Below are 16,234 nucleotides of genomic sequence, written 5' to 3'. Positions count from 1 at the left end.
AAAGTTAACGCCTGGAAAACAATAGGAGAAATTTTCAATAGAGAAGGTAAAAACAAACTCTAAGTAAGCCTAGCTAACCTAGGCGTAGAGCCTACTAGGCTACTAGGACTAGGTTAGACTAGGCCTACAACTATGCTAGGCCTAGGCCCCTATATCTTAATATTAAATTAGTATGCCATGCCTAGCTAGCCTAGGTCTAATCTACTAGCTAGGCCTAGGCTACTCTATCTAGCAAGCCTACTCGCAGGCAGGCCTATTCGAACATTCCATTTTCAATTTTGGATAAATTACTCGCGTGTAGGTAGGCCTACAAAAATTAAAGTTAAAGTATTAATTCGGTATAATTTGACACACTAAAGAAGTGCCTAAACAAGAGAAATTCAATGATACGGTCTGGGGCAGCCGCTACGTCTTTACCGAAATGCAAGTATTTTGAACAGATGAGATTTCTGCATGAAAAAACAGCCAACAAGCCAACTGTCAGCAACTGTCAAGCTACAAGTAGTGGTACTACTACCAGGCATGCTTCTAATGAAGAGAATATTAATCCCTGTGTGTCGACGATACCACAAGTACCGATAAAACGGAAAAAGCAACATGACGAACTTGATACAATGATAATAAACCAACTGGAAACGACATCGGAAGCCATTAATTCTTTGATATCGGGTTCGAATCAACAGGAAGATGAAGTCGCTCTACATTTCAGGAGCCTTATCCCAATTGTTTCAGCATTTGACCGCCGAAGACAACGACTCGCTATGGTTAAAATAAGCCAATTGCTTTTTGATATAGAATTCGAGGAGTAAAACAGACATATTTAACATAAGAACTGTTAATGTTACCATTTACTAATAACATTTAATGCGTCTTTGCAAATAATTATATACTGTATACGAAAACTGTTATTTACATTTCAATTGAATCGGATCGGATAGTATACTGTAATTAAAACAAATAATTATTTGTTTAGTGTTATTTATATAGTGCAAATAAGTATTATACTGTATACGTCTACAAAAACCGTTATTTACATTTTAATTAAATCGGATTGATGTAACAGTATTGATTTCCTTTATATTAAACCGACTGTATTTCTTTAAGTTCGGTTAACTAATCCCCATTGCCATTGTACAGCGCCTTCATTGTAAAAATAATCTTTATAATCATTTCTGACGGCAGCAGCATCCTTGGAATAGTTGTTCGAACCTATCCGACGTATCGATTGTAGACCACCGTGCAAAGTAATATCGGTATCTTGCCTCCATTCACCTGGCGTTACCCCTGTTGGCCCATCATTGTCAACAAATTGTAATGGGCAATATTTATTACCATTTGATGCATTTTGTTTCATTAGGAAATTGTGAAGAACGACAATAGACTGCGTTATGAGCACAACCTTCCGTACTTTGGCAATAATTGGCCTCAGAATGCGAAATCTGCTTGCAGCTATACCAAAGGTGTTTTCGATGACTCTTCGTGCTCTCGACAGCCTATAGTTAAACACTCGTTGATCAGTTTCTAAATGTGAAGAAGGATAGGGTTTCATCATATGCTTCTTTAATCCAAAAGCATCGTCTCCAACAAACACATAGGGCAATGTTTTGTCTGAATTTGGGAGCATCTCTCGAGCTGGAATGTTGAGCAAGTTATTCTCTATAGCATGTCCCAAATAACTACATCCATATACACTACCATCACTCTGACGTCCACTGTCTCCAATGTCTACTAAAGTAAATTTATAGTTCGCATCACAAACCGCCATAAGTACAATACTAAAGGTTTTCTTGTAATTAAAATATGATGAGCCTGAATTATTAGGTGCTTGCATCACTACATGCTTCCCGTCTATAGACCCAACACAGTTGAGAAAATTCCATGACTCGAAAAATTCATTAGAAATACCTTTCCACTCTTCCTCTGTTGATGGATGTTTGATGAAGCCTTTCTCTTTTAGGACTGTCCATATAGCACCACACATCTCATCAATTATTCTTCCAACTACCGATGGACTCATACTCATACATAGCTTGCAGCAATTGTGACTTGTGCATCGCCTGTTACTAAGTATCTTAAGAAAACACTTAATCTCTCACTGGGACCGATGGATTTCCTTAATTTAGTATCTTGTTTCGTTATAAATGGTGCAATCAAACTCAAAAGTTCCTCAAACGTTGTTGGTGACATTCGAAAGCATCTAAAAAAGTACTCTGCGTCATACAGCTTCAATTCTTTAACTAACAGGTGGTATTCTCCTTTTTGTTCTCTTTCACTGTAAATCGGTCTAACCCAAAACCTCTTTCTGTATTTTATTCTTCGTTGTTTCTGTCTTCGAATTAATAAAAGCCTTAACAACTTAATTTTGATTAAAAGAAGGTTTCTTAAATTAACAGCCGGCATCCTGTAATGTTAATCACCATAGGCCTACAGTCAAAATCGCAAAGTCATGCGCTCTCGCGTGGAAAATAAGTAAAAGGTAGCGCGAATTTTTTCGCCGCGAAAATATATTATTCGCGCGAACAAATTCGCCTAGTGGAAAATAGGCTTTATTTAGCCATGTTTCAGTTAGACATATGATACTAGAATTCATAAACAATGTTATGTAACATTATACAAAATTTAGATGCCAGCTCTTTAACTGCTTTATCACATTGTATGTATGAATTCATATTGCTTAAATATTCCTTTATGTTTGGATTACAATAAATCAACTTAGGATTAACATGTTCAATGCTAAGTCCAGATATTGATGTAACACGACTAAGACCTACATATGCTTGTCCAGGCGCAAACGTTTTTTTAAGACAAACCAATGCTTTATCCATTGTCATTCCTTGCACTTTATGAACTGTGCATGCATATGCTAATTTGAGGGGAAATTGCTTACGACTGTATTTTTGTCCAATAGATTCTTGAAACATTTTAATTGCTTGAATACCAATGTCATTGTTATCAAATTTCACATTAATTGATATTGGTTTAGCGTTTTGACTAGGCTTAATTATTCCTTCAACATGTCCAATACATCCATTTGTCAAACCTTTTTTAACATCTACATTTTTAATCAACATCACTCTGGCATTAAGTGCAATCCACAAATAATTTAGTAAATTAGTTTGAAGTGATTTTCGAGGTTTACCACAGTGCTTGTCTTGTTTCTTGCTGTTCACAATAATATCTTCTGCTTCAATGCATATGTTATCTGTACAGGTTTTATGCAACATTTTCTCATTCCATTCATTAACTTGCTTATTGCATGGGTATATATGAACACCATCTTCACATTGTTCACCTGTTTCACGTGATTTTAAAATAGATAAATCGGTATCAGACAAACAGTCCCTTTTTTCCTTTGTACGTAGTTTGTTTAATAATACAGCAAATTCTTTGTCTTCTTTTTGTCTCATGATTTCATCTAACTCAACCTTTGTGAAGTTATTTTTCCACAATGAGCTTTCCAAACTTTCTTTATATAAAGAAGTACCTTTAACAGGCGGTAACTGATAAAAATCACCAACTGCAATTATTGAAATATTACCAAATGGACTATCATTACGCACTTGTTTTATTTGCCGTAGTCGTCCATGGATATACCAAAGTAACTTTTGATTGACCATTGATATTTCATCTATAATAACAATTTGCAATTGACCCAACTGATTACGAAGTGCACTTATTTTTTCTTCCCCAAGTGGTTGATATGGAAGTGAAATATGAATGGGAATAGACAAAGCACTATGAATGGTGTGACCTTTAATATTATATGCTGCGATTCCTGTAGGAGCTAGGTTTAGTATTGACAAATCGTCCGGATTTTCCATAATTTTTCCAAGAATATGTGTTGCTTCATTATAAATACAATTAACCAAGTGACTTTTTCCAGTGCCAGCACCTCCAGTTATAAAAGTATAAAACGATTCAGGTTGTTTTCCATTAACTTTATCTAAGCACCATTGTCTTGTCTTATAAAATATTTTTTGTTGTTGTTCATTTAAAGATCGAATCATTTTGTTTAATTCTGGTCTTGAAATGTTAGATAAATTACACTCTATTGTAAAAGTTTCATTTTTTTTAAGCCCAAAATCTGGAACGGAAAATTCATTTTCTTCATCATCAACGTCTACATTTGGCTTTGGATTTTCTAACCTTTCTCTTTCACTTTCCGGACATAATAGGCCCCATGCATCTTCTTGTGGTCCAAATTTGGCTAAAACCCCTTCTGCATGTTCAATTTCGTCTGCGCTTTTGTCATACTTTTCCATATTTTTATTAACTATTTCATTTACTTTTTGTAATTTACAGCCATACAATTTGACTGATCCTAGCTCATAAAATTCTTGATATGTTTTAAAAGTCGGAAATGGCAAAAATAACTGCAATATACTCATATAATATTTTTCAGATGCTGTATTCATTGGAAACCGAGGGTACCATAGCATTTTCAGACCTTGTTCTTTTTTGGACAAATCCTAATTGCTTTTGTAATTGAAATACGTTCTTTCTTTGCGCTTTTCCTTTCATTTCTGATGTACTTAATATTCTATAATAAGAACAAAATGTTGCAAGACACATTGTATTAAATTCAGAACTATTTGGTCGAGCTTTATATTTGTCTAATTTATTTGGCAACCACGCACTTTGATTATCATCCACTGTTTTTAATTACACTTAGTGGTAAACTCATTCTAACAGGATTAGGTCCTACTGGGATAAATTCAACTTTTCTTGAACATTCTTTTAATCTTAAACTACAAACACGATAAACACTTTCTTGCGCCGACACTTCTCTATTATTCATGTACACATGACCAAGTTTACTTAAGCTTTGTCTGGCATTTTCATTTCCTTCTTTCACTTCTGTTGCTGCATGAGATAAAAGTAAGCCCATTTCCCGTTCAGATTTTGACATATATCCTATAACATACGTAACACATGCATATACACTGGTAATATACTGAATATCCATATTAGCATTCCATGCTCTCAATAAAGAAGGATTGTATTGATTTACCCAGACATCTGAAGGGTTTCTCTTTAAAACAATTTTTTCTTCAGTAGTTATACAATTATTTGCTTCCTCATATACACTCTGGGTAATATTTAAACTTTTAAAAAGTTCTTTCGCACTTTCAAACGTTTGTTCCTTAGTTAAAGCATCTTTTACTGACGATAATAATTCTTGCGCTTGTTTATTTGCATGAACATCATCATTATCATCATCATTGTTTTTATCCACAATTGTAGGTCTCATAACAAATGTTCTTTCAGAAGGCTGTCTAGGGAAGTTGAATCTGCAATTCGTTCCCTTTTTTTTACACGATTTTGAATATCTTTTACTATGAATCTGCACACTGGTGACAATTGCATTCATTTCAGGATCTACAGTTTGATATGGCACAGAACAAAAAATATATTTATCAATAAATTCAATAACTTTCTTATCTTCATCTTCATTAAAAACAGGAGCATTTTCGACCCATACCAACATATGAACATGTGGACTTCCTCTCATTTGAAATTCATAACATTTTTTCGGAACACTGAATCACTATGATATTTGTTTGTAAATCTTCGATTCATGTTTTGTTTGAATTTTATATCTCTCTGATGTTTGTCTGTAATCCTTTGACTACCACTCTGCTTGGGTAGTAACAAAGTGCGAGGCACGCGAGGCAAGCGAGGCAAGTCAAATATTTATGCGAGGCATCGTTTTACCGTCACCAAAAAATGCGAGGCACCATTTTATTATTTCCCAAAAGTGCGAGGCATGAAATTCAACAAAAAATTCGGCCCTGGAGACGTTCGTCCCACCAGTGGCGTAACAGGCGGGGGGCAGGGGGGGCGGAATACCCCCCTGGCGGATTTTACCGGGTTGAGAAGCGTTCGATCGGGCTGGGTAACAAGTCAAAAAAATAAAATACAAAGAAGGGATAGAAGAAAGAAAAGAAAGAAAATATAAGATAAGAATAAAATATACGATATATGATATGGCTTCAAATGAGTCACAGTACAGTACAGTATGATATTCAAGTAAGATGATATGAAATACACAACATCCTGACTGACAACTCGTGGGAAGACGCACTGCTTATCAGTACATTAACATGCGGTCAGTTGACTGTGGTTTTTGGCGTCTTTTATCTAAGCCGCCATCGCGGGCATCTCATACACAATTGTGACGCTGTGCTGTGGGTGTGAGGCCACCTTAAAAAAATACACTCCTACTGATCGTATGTAACACGCTAGCGATCAGCAAAACGAACGTACTTTCGTGGCTGGCTGTCGCTCCAATACTCAATCTTTCACAGGCCCGTAACCTGGGGGGGGGGGGGGGAATCGGGGGAATCGTATCCCCTGCTGAACAGCGAGTTCCGCTTGGCCTCCCACTTTTTTTTCTGGGCATACTAACACAACACTACGATTGTTTACTACAGGCCTAGTCAAGCCTTAATAAATTTAATTAATATAAATCGACATAAGAATATAAAGTATATTTTAACTAAGATATAAAAACCTAACACTAAATTTACAAGATAAATTCTATTTCATAACTGCTGAACATCGTGGTTCTGGAGCTAGCCGTACACAGAGCATAGTTGTTTGCTTGAAATAAAAGGGTATTCCCCTACACAGGTCTCTGCTGCGTGTGACGTGCCCAGCCAGCTGCTTGATAGTATAGAGAGAAAGCATGCAGCTCACACAAGTGCAAGATGCAATGGTTGAGTGAATTCAGGGATCATCTTAATTCCATGGTTTGTTACCTAAACACCACATGATGGTGAATATGCCTGTTAAAGTCTCAATGATACGATCCCTTAATGTACCATGTTGTTGCTAGGAGGCTTAAAGGGAGCCTGGAGGGATCTAGCCTATTGTTTCGGTGGTCGGCAAGAGAATGCCGTCTTCTGACAATTTAAGGTCGGCAATAAGGTCGGCAATTGAAATTCGTGGGCTGGAAATTACACCAAATTATATAGTTCATAAACAAAAGAGATTAGCCGGAAATGCGATTTGCGGCCATACATAGGCCTTTAGAGAAAAAAAAATTCGAGGGTATGGTTCCACTAAACAACTTAACGATCCACCCCGCCGTCAAACCTGGTTACAGCCCTGTTTCAGTCTTCTAACCGGAAAAATTGCTACCTTTGCCAGGTGCGTATCCAATGTTAGATTGGGTTTTCACATGTTCAAATGTTATGTCACCTGTGTTTTTAACGGTGGAAAATGTACGATCATTTTGCTGATTGCTGTGCAATAAATTGGAGTGTTATTTCCAGGCCAACTACTAATAGTTGGAGGCGCCATTTATCATGAATTTTATGTGCGAGAGTACCATTTCCGACGATCTAGGGGTGTCATTTACCAAAATTCGCTTCGCCACAGCCCCCACCATGGGGGGGCTGTGGCTCAAGTACTTGGTGTCGGGAAGGATCAGGCCCTCTTTGCCCCCCCCCCTGACAAGACCCCCTTGTTACGCGGCTGCGTCCTACTTAGGACCGAACGTCTTACTTTATAGTCCAAACCAAAAAGTTTTTAAAGGTGTTTTATAACATATTTCATTGATATTGCAAATGTTTTCGATATAATATATAAAATAAATTACAAAAAAATGTAATTATATCATAAATTATGCATTTTATTATTTCGAAAACTGTGTTTAGTGTGCATTCGCAAAACGACCAACAGAGGGTGTCATTTGTTTATATCATTCGCTCGTGTGGCCGGCTGCGCGGCTAATTAAGATCATTTACGGTAATGTTTTAGGCCCTATATTTTAACAATATTGTAGTTTATAGAGTATTAGTATTACTACTACCCCATAGTCTCTCTGAAAAGAAAGTTTGGGGGAAAAAAGGTCTGTTTATGCTTATAAAATGCATATCAAAGCCTATACCCTGTCTAGACTGCCAGAATAGTAATTCAGAACCAAGCCCAAGAGGGCCCTAATAATCACCATACGAGACCAAAAATGAGGCCCAGAATGTTGCGAATACCCACCAAAGAAGGGTAGATAATTGTTCATTAATTAATAAAACCCAAGTTTTATCGCAAAAATCGTGCGGTTTTATGTTAAAAACGATGAATTTCAGCAATAACAAACAAGATTATTTATGGCACGCCCATAGTGCCTTTAATAGGAGAACAGCAGATCGGTTATCATTGTGTATTCTTCTAACGTTTATCGCCGATCTAATTTGTTAGTGTGAACATATTGACCTGTTTCGGAAGTTATTTGTAGGAGTAGTATAAATTTGACAATACGGATTAAACAATTTAAAATTACAATGTAAAGAAAAAAAAACACTGTTGATCAAGTTTCATTAATTATATATATTTATCCAAAGATATAATCTTTCCTTTATAACTTAACCAAATTTTCCTATGTAGTCCTCATTTTTCAACAGAGACCTATAACATAACTGTAGGACCTATATTTGATGAACAAAATTTAAGTTTAAAAAATGACCGATTTATAAAATAATAAAACCAAAGAACAACTAAAATACTGCATATTACTGTTAAACAAATTATAAACAAGTGTTTAATACGGAAAAATCTCCCTTTTAATTGAAAACAAACAACATATTGTAAAATTATAAAACAATCAAAATCATCTTAATGAATGTTACCAAAATGAAAAGAACAAATAAAACACCATTTTTCATATAATTGTTGATTTAAATAAAAGTTTTTTTTCCTTTGTTTTACAAATATTTACATTAAATCAGTTCAATAAGTGAATATAATACTTTCTATGTCAAACATAATACTACACTGTGTAACACAGGGTTAAACATATTATTATAACCAACATGCCATGATAGATAGATAATCAATTTTTATATGTATATTGTTTCTAGTTCAACTTTTAAGATTACACATTGTGAGAGATTGCCATAAAAGATAAGATACATTTAAATATTGTAGCATAAAAATAATAGTTTATTAATAACATTTAGCTTTAAAATTGCATTAGAAAAAGAACAAAACAAAAACAGTGTTTTCTGTTGTAAATCAGTCTGGTTTTATGTTGTTAATTAATGCTTTGTTTTTGAGATTCTGTTAAATTTTCATCAAAGTACAGTGGCATTGTTGGTGAGTTATAAGTACTAATGTACGAGTTTCTAGGCAATTTAGACATGCAAGCAATACATGGACAAAAATAAAAGGTACGCGAAATCCACCTTCGTTGTATGGTTCTATAAGGACCTGTGGTACTAGCTTGCAAGTCCCCAGACTGAAGTATCCTTTTGCAAATCGCACACTTCGCTTCTTTTGATCCAGTTCGAACATTAATGTAATAATTTTGATTTACGGCTTTTGGAATTTGTGTTATTGGTAATTTTTCAGGGTATTTATTTGTTATCTCTTTCCATTCTGCTTGTGTGAATTTTGTTTTGTAAATCAAGTGATCGTGTTTTCCAAAATTGAAAATGTTGTGAAATACCCAAACTAAATGATGACATCCACTCTTGCAACCAATGGATGTGCAGGTAGCAATATATTTTGTCATCTTTATTTTTTCCAAGTAGCCCATTGTGTCAAAAATCATAAAATTAAATTCATTAATATTACTGTTACTTGCCATTAAGTCCATCTGAACATTGTTCACCTTCTTCATGAAAAAACCAAGATTTTTCTTCTCAACTCGTCTTGCTTGTGGCACTTTCCTATTTCTATCTGACCTATGGCTATCTTTAACATTTACTCTGTAATCATTTTGTGCCATTTCAATCGAACCAACACCCTGTATCTCAGATTGACGTCTTTCAATGTCTTGAGCAGCTGATGCACACCTATCTATGTCAACAAACAGTTCTTGGTCACTCTTTTCCCTTCTTTCAGCTGATGTGGGTCCCTTACCAATTGTTTTTCTACCAAGAGCCTGTCGCTTTATTTCTGCCGTCTCTAAAATGGCAGCTGAACACTCCATAATAACAACATCCAATAGCCTTTTTCTGTAACCTGATGCACTAACAGATTTTGCATTGGAAACTTCGGCTGAAGAGGCTAAGCTACTTGATTGTATTCTACACCACTTCTGCCAACGTGCTTTTCGTCTCCACCACCAATTCTTAAAGTTCATCATTTTTGTAGGGTTATTAGATTTTGTAGAAATTAGTTTCAACAGTGCTGTCTCTGCTTCTTCAGCATGAACATTTGTAACAGCATTATAAGCATCAACCATAAATTGTTGAAATTTAGATTTGTCTTTTTCAGAGCTGAAGTAAACATTGTGCCGATTTATATCTTGCTTAAAATTAAAGTAATCTGAAACAGTTTTTGTCTTAATATCATTACCTTTGGCTTTGCAAAGACCTGACCACAGAGCTCCTCCCTCATCTCCAACATAGGCATGGGCATCTAGACCTTTACCCAGAAAGTCATTGGCTTTAAGGTTGTATTCAAGAGCTACAGAAGGTATAATTTTGTTTACAGCTTTATCAAAGTATCTCACTAGCCTCGCCACATTTTCTGAATTTTCACCAGGTTTTGGAACGAAACTACTAACAAGTTTAACATTCCGTCTCAAAACAGGATTATATGTTGTCAGCTCAATTTCTGTGTAATCTTTTGTAAGACTTTCGCACCCATCAAGGCTAACTGGTTCATTTATTTTACCAAGAGTAATGAGAGCTGCCATACGAATTTTTTGTTCACTGGACAGAAAAACAGAGTTTTCACCAACTTCCATGATTAAATTTTCATCTAAACCCCGCTTACAAAAATCTTCTTTAAGTAGGCGTATAGCTTCAATATCTGAACCATCTGGTCTGGATTTTTCATTAACCTTACTTTTAAGATAATGGAGATGACGTGTGTCACTAAATTTCATAGCCGCATCTTCTAGAGAATTGCTATCACTTTTACCATCTAATAAAACCTGTCGAATTTTTTCTAACTGAATTTGACCAGTTGTTATTGTTGGTCTTTGTTTTAGAATGTCTTTGACTTCCTCCTCATTGGGCTTTTCTTCAGCAGCTTTTGGAAAGCAGGAATGAAAACCAATATAAATCACAGTCAATTTGTTATGACAACGATCATTTTCAACATACTTTCTGGCAGAGCATTTGATTTTTGTTGCTTCTTGATTACAATGTTTACAATGCTTACTTCTGTTAAAATCTGCTTTATTAGAATGTTGGTTTATGTTTCTGAATGCACATTTAACATTTCTACATTCAAATGATCCTCCACACATCTGTAAGGTTCGTCGTCCTCCCTTACAAAATTCACGCCTGGGACAGTGTTGTGACCGACTCCAATTCCATGTGTCATAGATTCCAATAAGAGGTTTGTTTTCATTGTAGGAAACTTCATACCTTAAATTTCCATTAGGTGTATCAGGTACTTTGTTTACTCGTTCTGCCTTTAACTTGTCAACCTCATTTTGATTCAAGTACACTCTTGAGCCCCTCTTTATTAGTATCTCATCTCTGTAAAAGTAAATAACATTCAGTTACGTATTTATTTATTTGTAGGCAAATTCTTAATCCATGCAGTCTAACTTTTACTTTACTAACTTACTTTTTTTCTTCCAATACATCTGTGTGCCATTCTTCCTTTTTGCATTGTTTTGGTTTTTTTTTTATTGGTGTACACTCAGCCGAGCTTAAACCACTCATCGTACTTGTCAGAATGTCAATGGACTTTTTCTAGAAAGCAAATAAGAAACACACATTCGCTTTATTTTAACACATCACTGAATTTGTAATACATGCATTTAAAAACATATTCTAATTTGTAAAATAATTTTAAAATTCTAAACTCTAATTTTTTAATTTATTTTTTAAGATTCCTGATGATGATTGCCAATTACAGAAAGAAAAAATATTGTTTTTGGAGGCAAATACAATACTAAGAATTCTTAACTTAAACATTAAAGTTGGATATGTGAGGGAACTCTGAAATATATTATTAAAGCAGTTTAGGGTGACAAAAATATCACCAAGTATGAATGAAGTTTTTAATATATCATTATTTAAAACTGTATAATCAATAAACTTACAAAATTTTCTGTTTTTCTTCTTTTCCGTTTTTTTTTATTTGCCTTTGTTATCACCGAGACTTAGAGGTGGTAAATCGTCTGAGCTGCTTGAAATTACAGTAGAATTACGTATGGTGTCCTACACAAAAACACATTTTAAATATTGATAGTTACTGTTACATGACAATATATTATGAATAGAGCATAACATTACATGATGAGTTAAGTTAAGTTTATTTTAGCTTTGCTTGAATATAAATAATTATTATTTTTTGGTTATTGTTACTGTTTATAAAAACATGCAAGTTAGGATAGGTGGCAATTGCCAACCTAACTATTTCAATTAAATTTATTGACAATAATGTCTTCACGAATAAATGTATGAATGAATAAATAAATTAATGCATCTTCAGACTTTTTGGTAGCCTAGTCTAAGATACACTAGGTAGGCTACAAAAGTGACTAAAAAGCACAGTAGTTTAGTAAAATTTAAATTAGAAAAACATTATCTTAACCTTCAATTGACCTAAAGTATCATCTTGACTATCATCTGTATTAAAATCTCTTGTGTTTTTTTTCTGCCAAAAGTATTTACTGCGAACTAATAGTAATGGTAAAGAAAATCAAAGTATATAGGTTTTCAACTTGACCATGCTATGCATTGCGAATCTAAAGGCAACCCGTCTTCCCCTACTTAATCTCCTTAGTTCTGATCAGTTTTTAAACTTACCTCATCTTCTGATTCACTGGTAATTAAAACAATATCATTCCCATTCTGCAACGATAAAACATTTAAATTCACAACATTATTGTATTTCAAATAATTATATTTGAACAACCAATAGGAATGTAGTTTAGTGTAAAAAAGAATGTATAACATGTTTGGATAAGTATAGTAGGCATAGGTTTTTAGTATTTATTATTTATATTGACCAAAATGGTTTGCATTGATGTAGGGGAATATTATACAGTTTTATCATTTTCTTAAATTGGGATAAATGCTAAATAATTAGGGATCATATCCAAATGACTATATTTCAGTTTCTGCAGTAATACCGAACAAACTATAAATAATAATAATAATAATAATAATAATAATATACTGAAATTATCATTGCAGTACTGCAATTGTTAGCTTTGTATTATTATAGCCCTGCAGTAGAATATTTTGAATATGATCCCTAAATGCAATAGAATTCTATATACCGTATATTTCGGTGTATAAGTCGCACTTTTGACACGCAAATTTGACCTCTAAATTAAGGGTGCGTCTTATACACCGAACATAAATGCCTCACCACACAGATTGTACATAGGCCTAGGCTATCGTCACCTCGTTTGCTAGGCCTGAGTAGGCTAGGCCTAGGCCTAGCTACAGTAACTAACTAACGTAACGGCAACCTGCTTCTGCCTAGGCCTAGTTTTCAAGTCATTTTAGCATGATGTTATTCTAAATATGATGAAAAGATTTGTTCATTATGGCGCTCCGATAAAATTTCATTTGTAAACGTTTACGTCGTACGATTGGAATAGTATGTATTTATACAGTAGTTATACGCACGATCGCCGTACCCCAAGCGCAAGCCTTTCTTTTGGTGGCACATGGTGTACGGTATTCGACTAGTATATTCTCCAGGTGATTATAGCATGGACCTAGCGTACACACTTCTCGGATACACAGATACTAATCGAATACGATTGTCCGTGAAAACGTGCGCCCTCTCGAAATGATCGAGCGAGGCTAGCCCACACACGTGCGTGTTACACGGTCATGCACTCGATGTTGCGGTGAAACTCATGACTAACAAGTTAGAAAGAACTTGTTGAGGCTGGGCGCGGCCGAGCCTAGGTAAGAAAAAACCTAAATAAAGGACGCCGTTGTAGATATAACAAAATATATTATTACAATAATATTGATTACAATTTAAAAAAACATTGTTTTGATGAAATATAAGGTGCGTCTTATACATCGACGATATAAAAAATACCGATATTTTACTCTCAGTTGGGGGTGCGTCTTATACACAGGTGCGACTTATACACCGAAATATACGGTAGGGTATTTACAAATTTAAGTACAGATGTGGTATTAATGAATTGTAAAATTACAATGATTAGTTACTGCAACTTACCTGATTTACACTATCACAAACACTTTCATCTCCACTTGATATTAATATTTCATCAAGCTGAAAATACAAAATAAGCCAAGTTTTCGATTTAAAAAAATGTAATATAGTACATTAATATATAAATTCGAGAGATAAAGACAGATTATGAATATTTCAATAGTGGGTATGTGTGAAATAAATACATAAGGTATTTAGAAATATGATAAAAGTATGCATACTGTATTATACAAAACTAATTTCTCTCCTTCCTGGTAAATTTACCAAAAAAATTCATACTGTACACTAATAAACAAAAAGACACATTTGTAAATGTTCTAAAAGCTACACTGTATCTTAAAGAAAACAACAAAAACGTTTTTGGAAACTCATAATCAATATCATCTTATATCAGTATTTTCAATTTTATAGGCCTATCTGCATCTGGGCTTTCAAAAGCAATTATTCATAAACCAAATAAACACAAAATTACAAAATTTACCACTAATGCCCTGCCTTTAAAAACACTGAGACCAGGATTGTATTCTTCTGGACCAAAATGCTCAAATATCTTGGCTTTTTTGTGCCTCTCTGTTTTTGTGTGTTTTTCCACAGATTCTGTAAATACAAAAACATACAATATTATCCCATAACAATTTCTAAAGTTGGCCTAAAAAAGTAAAAATATAGGCAATTCATAAGACAATTATCTTTTAAATACTCGTAACTTTAAGAAGATTTGCTGACTTCATCAGTGCTAATTTTTAATCTCTGTCTTGAAATTGTAGATAATAGTTAAAAAAATAATTCAAAAAGTGTTTAATGTATATAAACTATACAATCATATTATTCAGCTCAATATCATTCATTCTGTTCTATTGGATGTTGTAAGACTTTAAGAAATGTCAGTACATTTTTTAATATTATTACACACAGTATAATCGTAGATAAAAATTCTAAAACTTAAGACTAACCTGCACGGTTTCCCTCGTCACATTTGGATACAACTGGACACCCAACTTCTGTTAGCAACATGTAATGATTCCCAGTATATGCAAAGTAAACATCTGAGTTTCCACATCCAAGGTTACCAAATGGAACTGCAACTGTCATTCTCTATTGAGAAGAAGAGAAAAAGTAATTAAAAATAAAATCTGATAACAAGAATAAAACAAACTAATTAAAAGAAACAACATTACTTTTCAGCAAGTAAACAGATTTAAGAATGCCTGATGAGTTTGTCTGGATATTAGCAAAAGTGTTTAAATGCAATAAACTAAATACAATTTTGTTCTGTACATTATAATTTTTTTAATTTAATTTTTTTAACAATTTCTTATCATGTTAAATACATGCCCTATAAAGTATAATTTTATATTTATTATTTAGATTTGTTTGATACATTAATTTTTAGAAAGCAAAAATGTCTATACACATACCCCTTTCCAATCAACAATTTTACAATTAATGCAAAATATTGTTGCAGCAGCTCTAATGACAACATGGTTAGCCATTTGCTGACACAGGCCTATCACACAATCTTCCCATGTACATGGGCATTCTTCCAAGTTTGGAAAATCAGCATTTGAAAAAAATTGCAGAAGGTCTTGCTTAACTGCATGTGCCCTATGTTCAATTAAAAAGTCACTAATTATCTCATTTTATTTAATTATATATATTTATTTTGATTCAAGTTTTTTTCCTATGTTATGCATTGAACATTGAAATAAAATTGATGAAACCTTTAAAATACATTGAATTCTTCCCTGATTTTTACAAACAAAAAATCGGCTACTACTAATCTAGGCAATGAGTAAAAGAGGATGGTCAGTAAAGCTGGCATAAGCCTGGGTACTCCATAAGCCTGGGTACTCCTTAAGCCTCTTGTTCTCAATAAAGACCATGTTAAATACATTATGAACACACCCAGGCGTTCCATAAGCCAATAGCAATAATTTCATCCCCGCCGAATGAATACAGTATAATTTAAATAAATAATTATATTATTAATAAAATAAAACTGAAAGCACGACACACTTACATTTTCAATTGAATTGACATACCGATTTTGTAAAAGGTAGTCCCGAATTAAATCAAAAACTTCCTCTTTTTCTATCGAAAAAAGTGCAGCTAAGCA

The 16,234-nt window shown here is 34.0% G+C and overlaps 1 protein-coding gene and 1 long non-coding RNA gene across 2 annotated transcripts in view; both read right to left on the bottom strand.

Moving 5' to 3' along the window:
• Positions 1–13,525, bottom strand: part of LOC140049363 (uncharacterized) — a 423,758-nt gene extending 410,233 nt beyond the window's left edge. Inside the window, exon 1 of the long non-coding RNA XR_011845237.1 lies at positions 13,512–13,525. This is a non-coding gene — a long non-coding RNA (uncharacterized lncRNA). The remainder of the gene's footprint in view (positions 1–13,511) is intronic.
• Positions 9,035–11,627, bottom strand: LOC140048891 (uncharacterized). The gene is made up of 2 exons (XM_072093694.1): positions 11,530–11,627; positions 9,035–11,438 (listed from the first exon to the last, which is right to left on the bottom strand). Exons 1-2 carry the CDS (start codon positions 11,625–11,627, stop codon positions 9,035–9,037), a joined length of 2,502 nt encoding a protein of 833 aa, XP_071949795.1.
• Positions 13,526–16,234: the final 2,709 nt, after the last annotated feature.

This window comes from Antedon mediterranea, chromosome 5, assembly GCF_964355755.1.
Source record: "Antedon mediterranea chromosome 5, ecAntMedi1.1, whole genome shotgun sequence".
In the NCBI taxonomy this organism is placed as follows: domain Eukaryota; kingdom Metazoa; phylum Echinodermata; class Crinoidea; order Comatulida; family Antedonidae; genus Antedon; species Antedon mediterranea.
The sequence above is the reverse complement of the archived record's forward strand: the minus strand, read 5'-3'. Positions and strand labels throughout refer to the sequence as shown.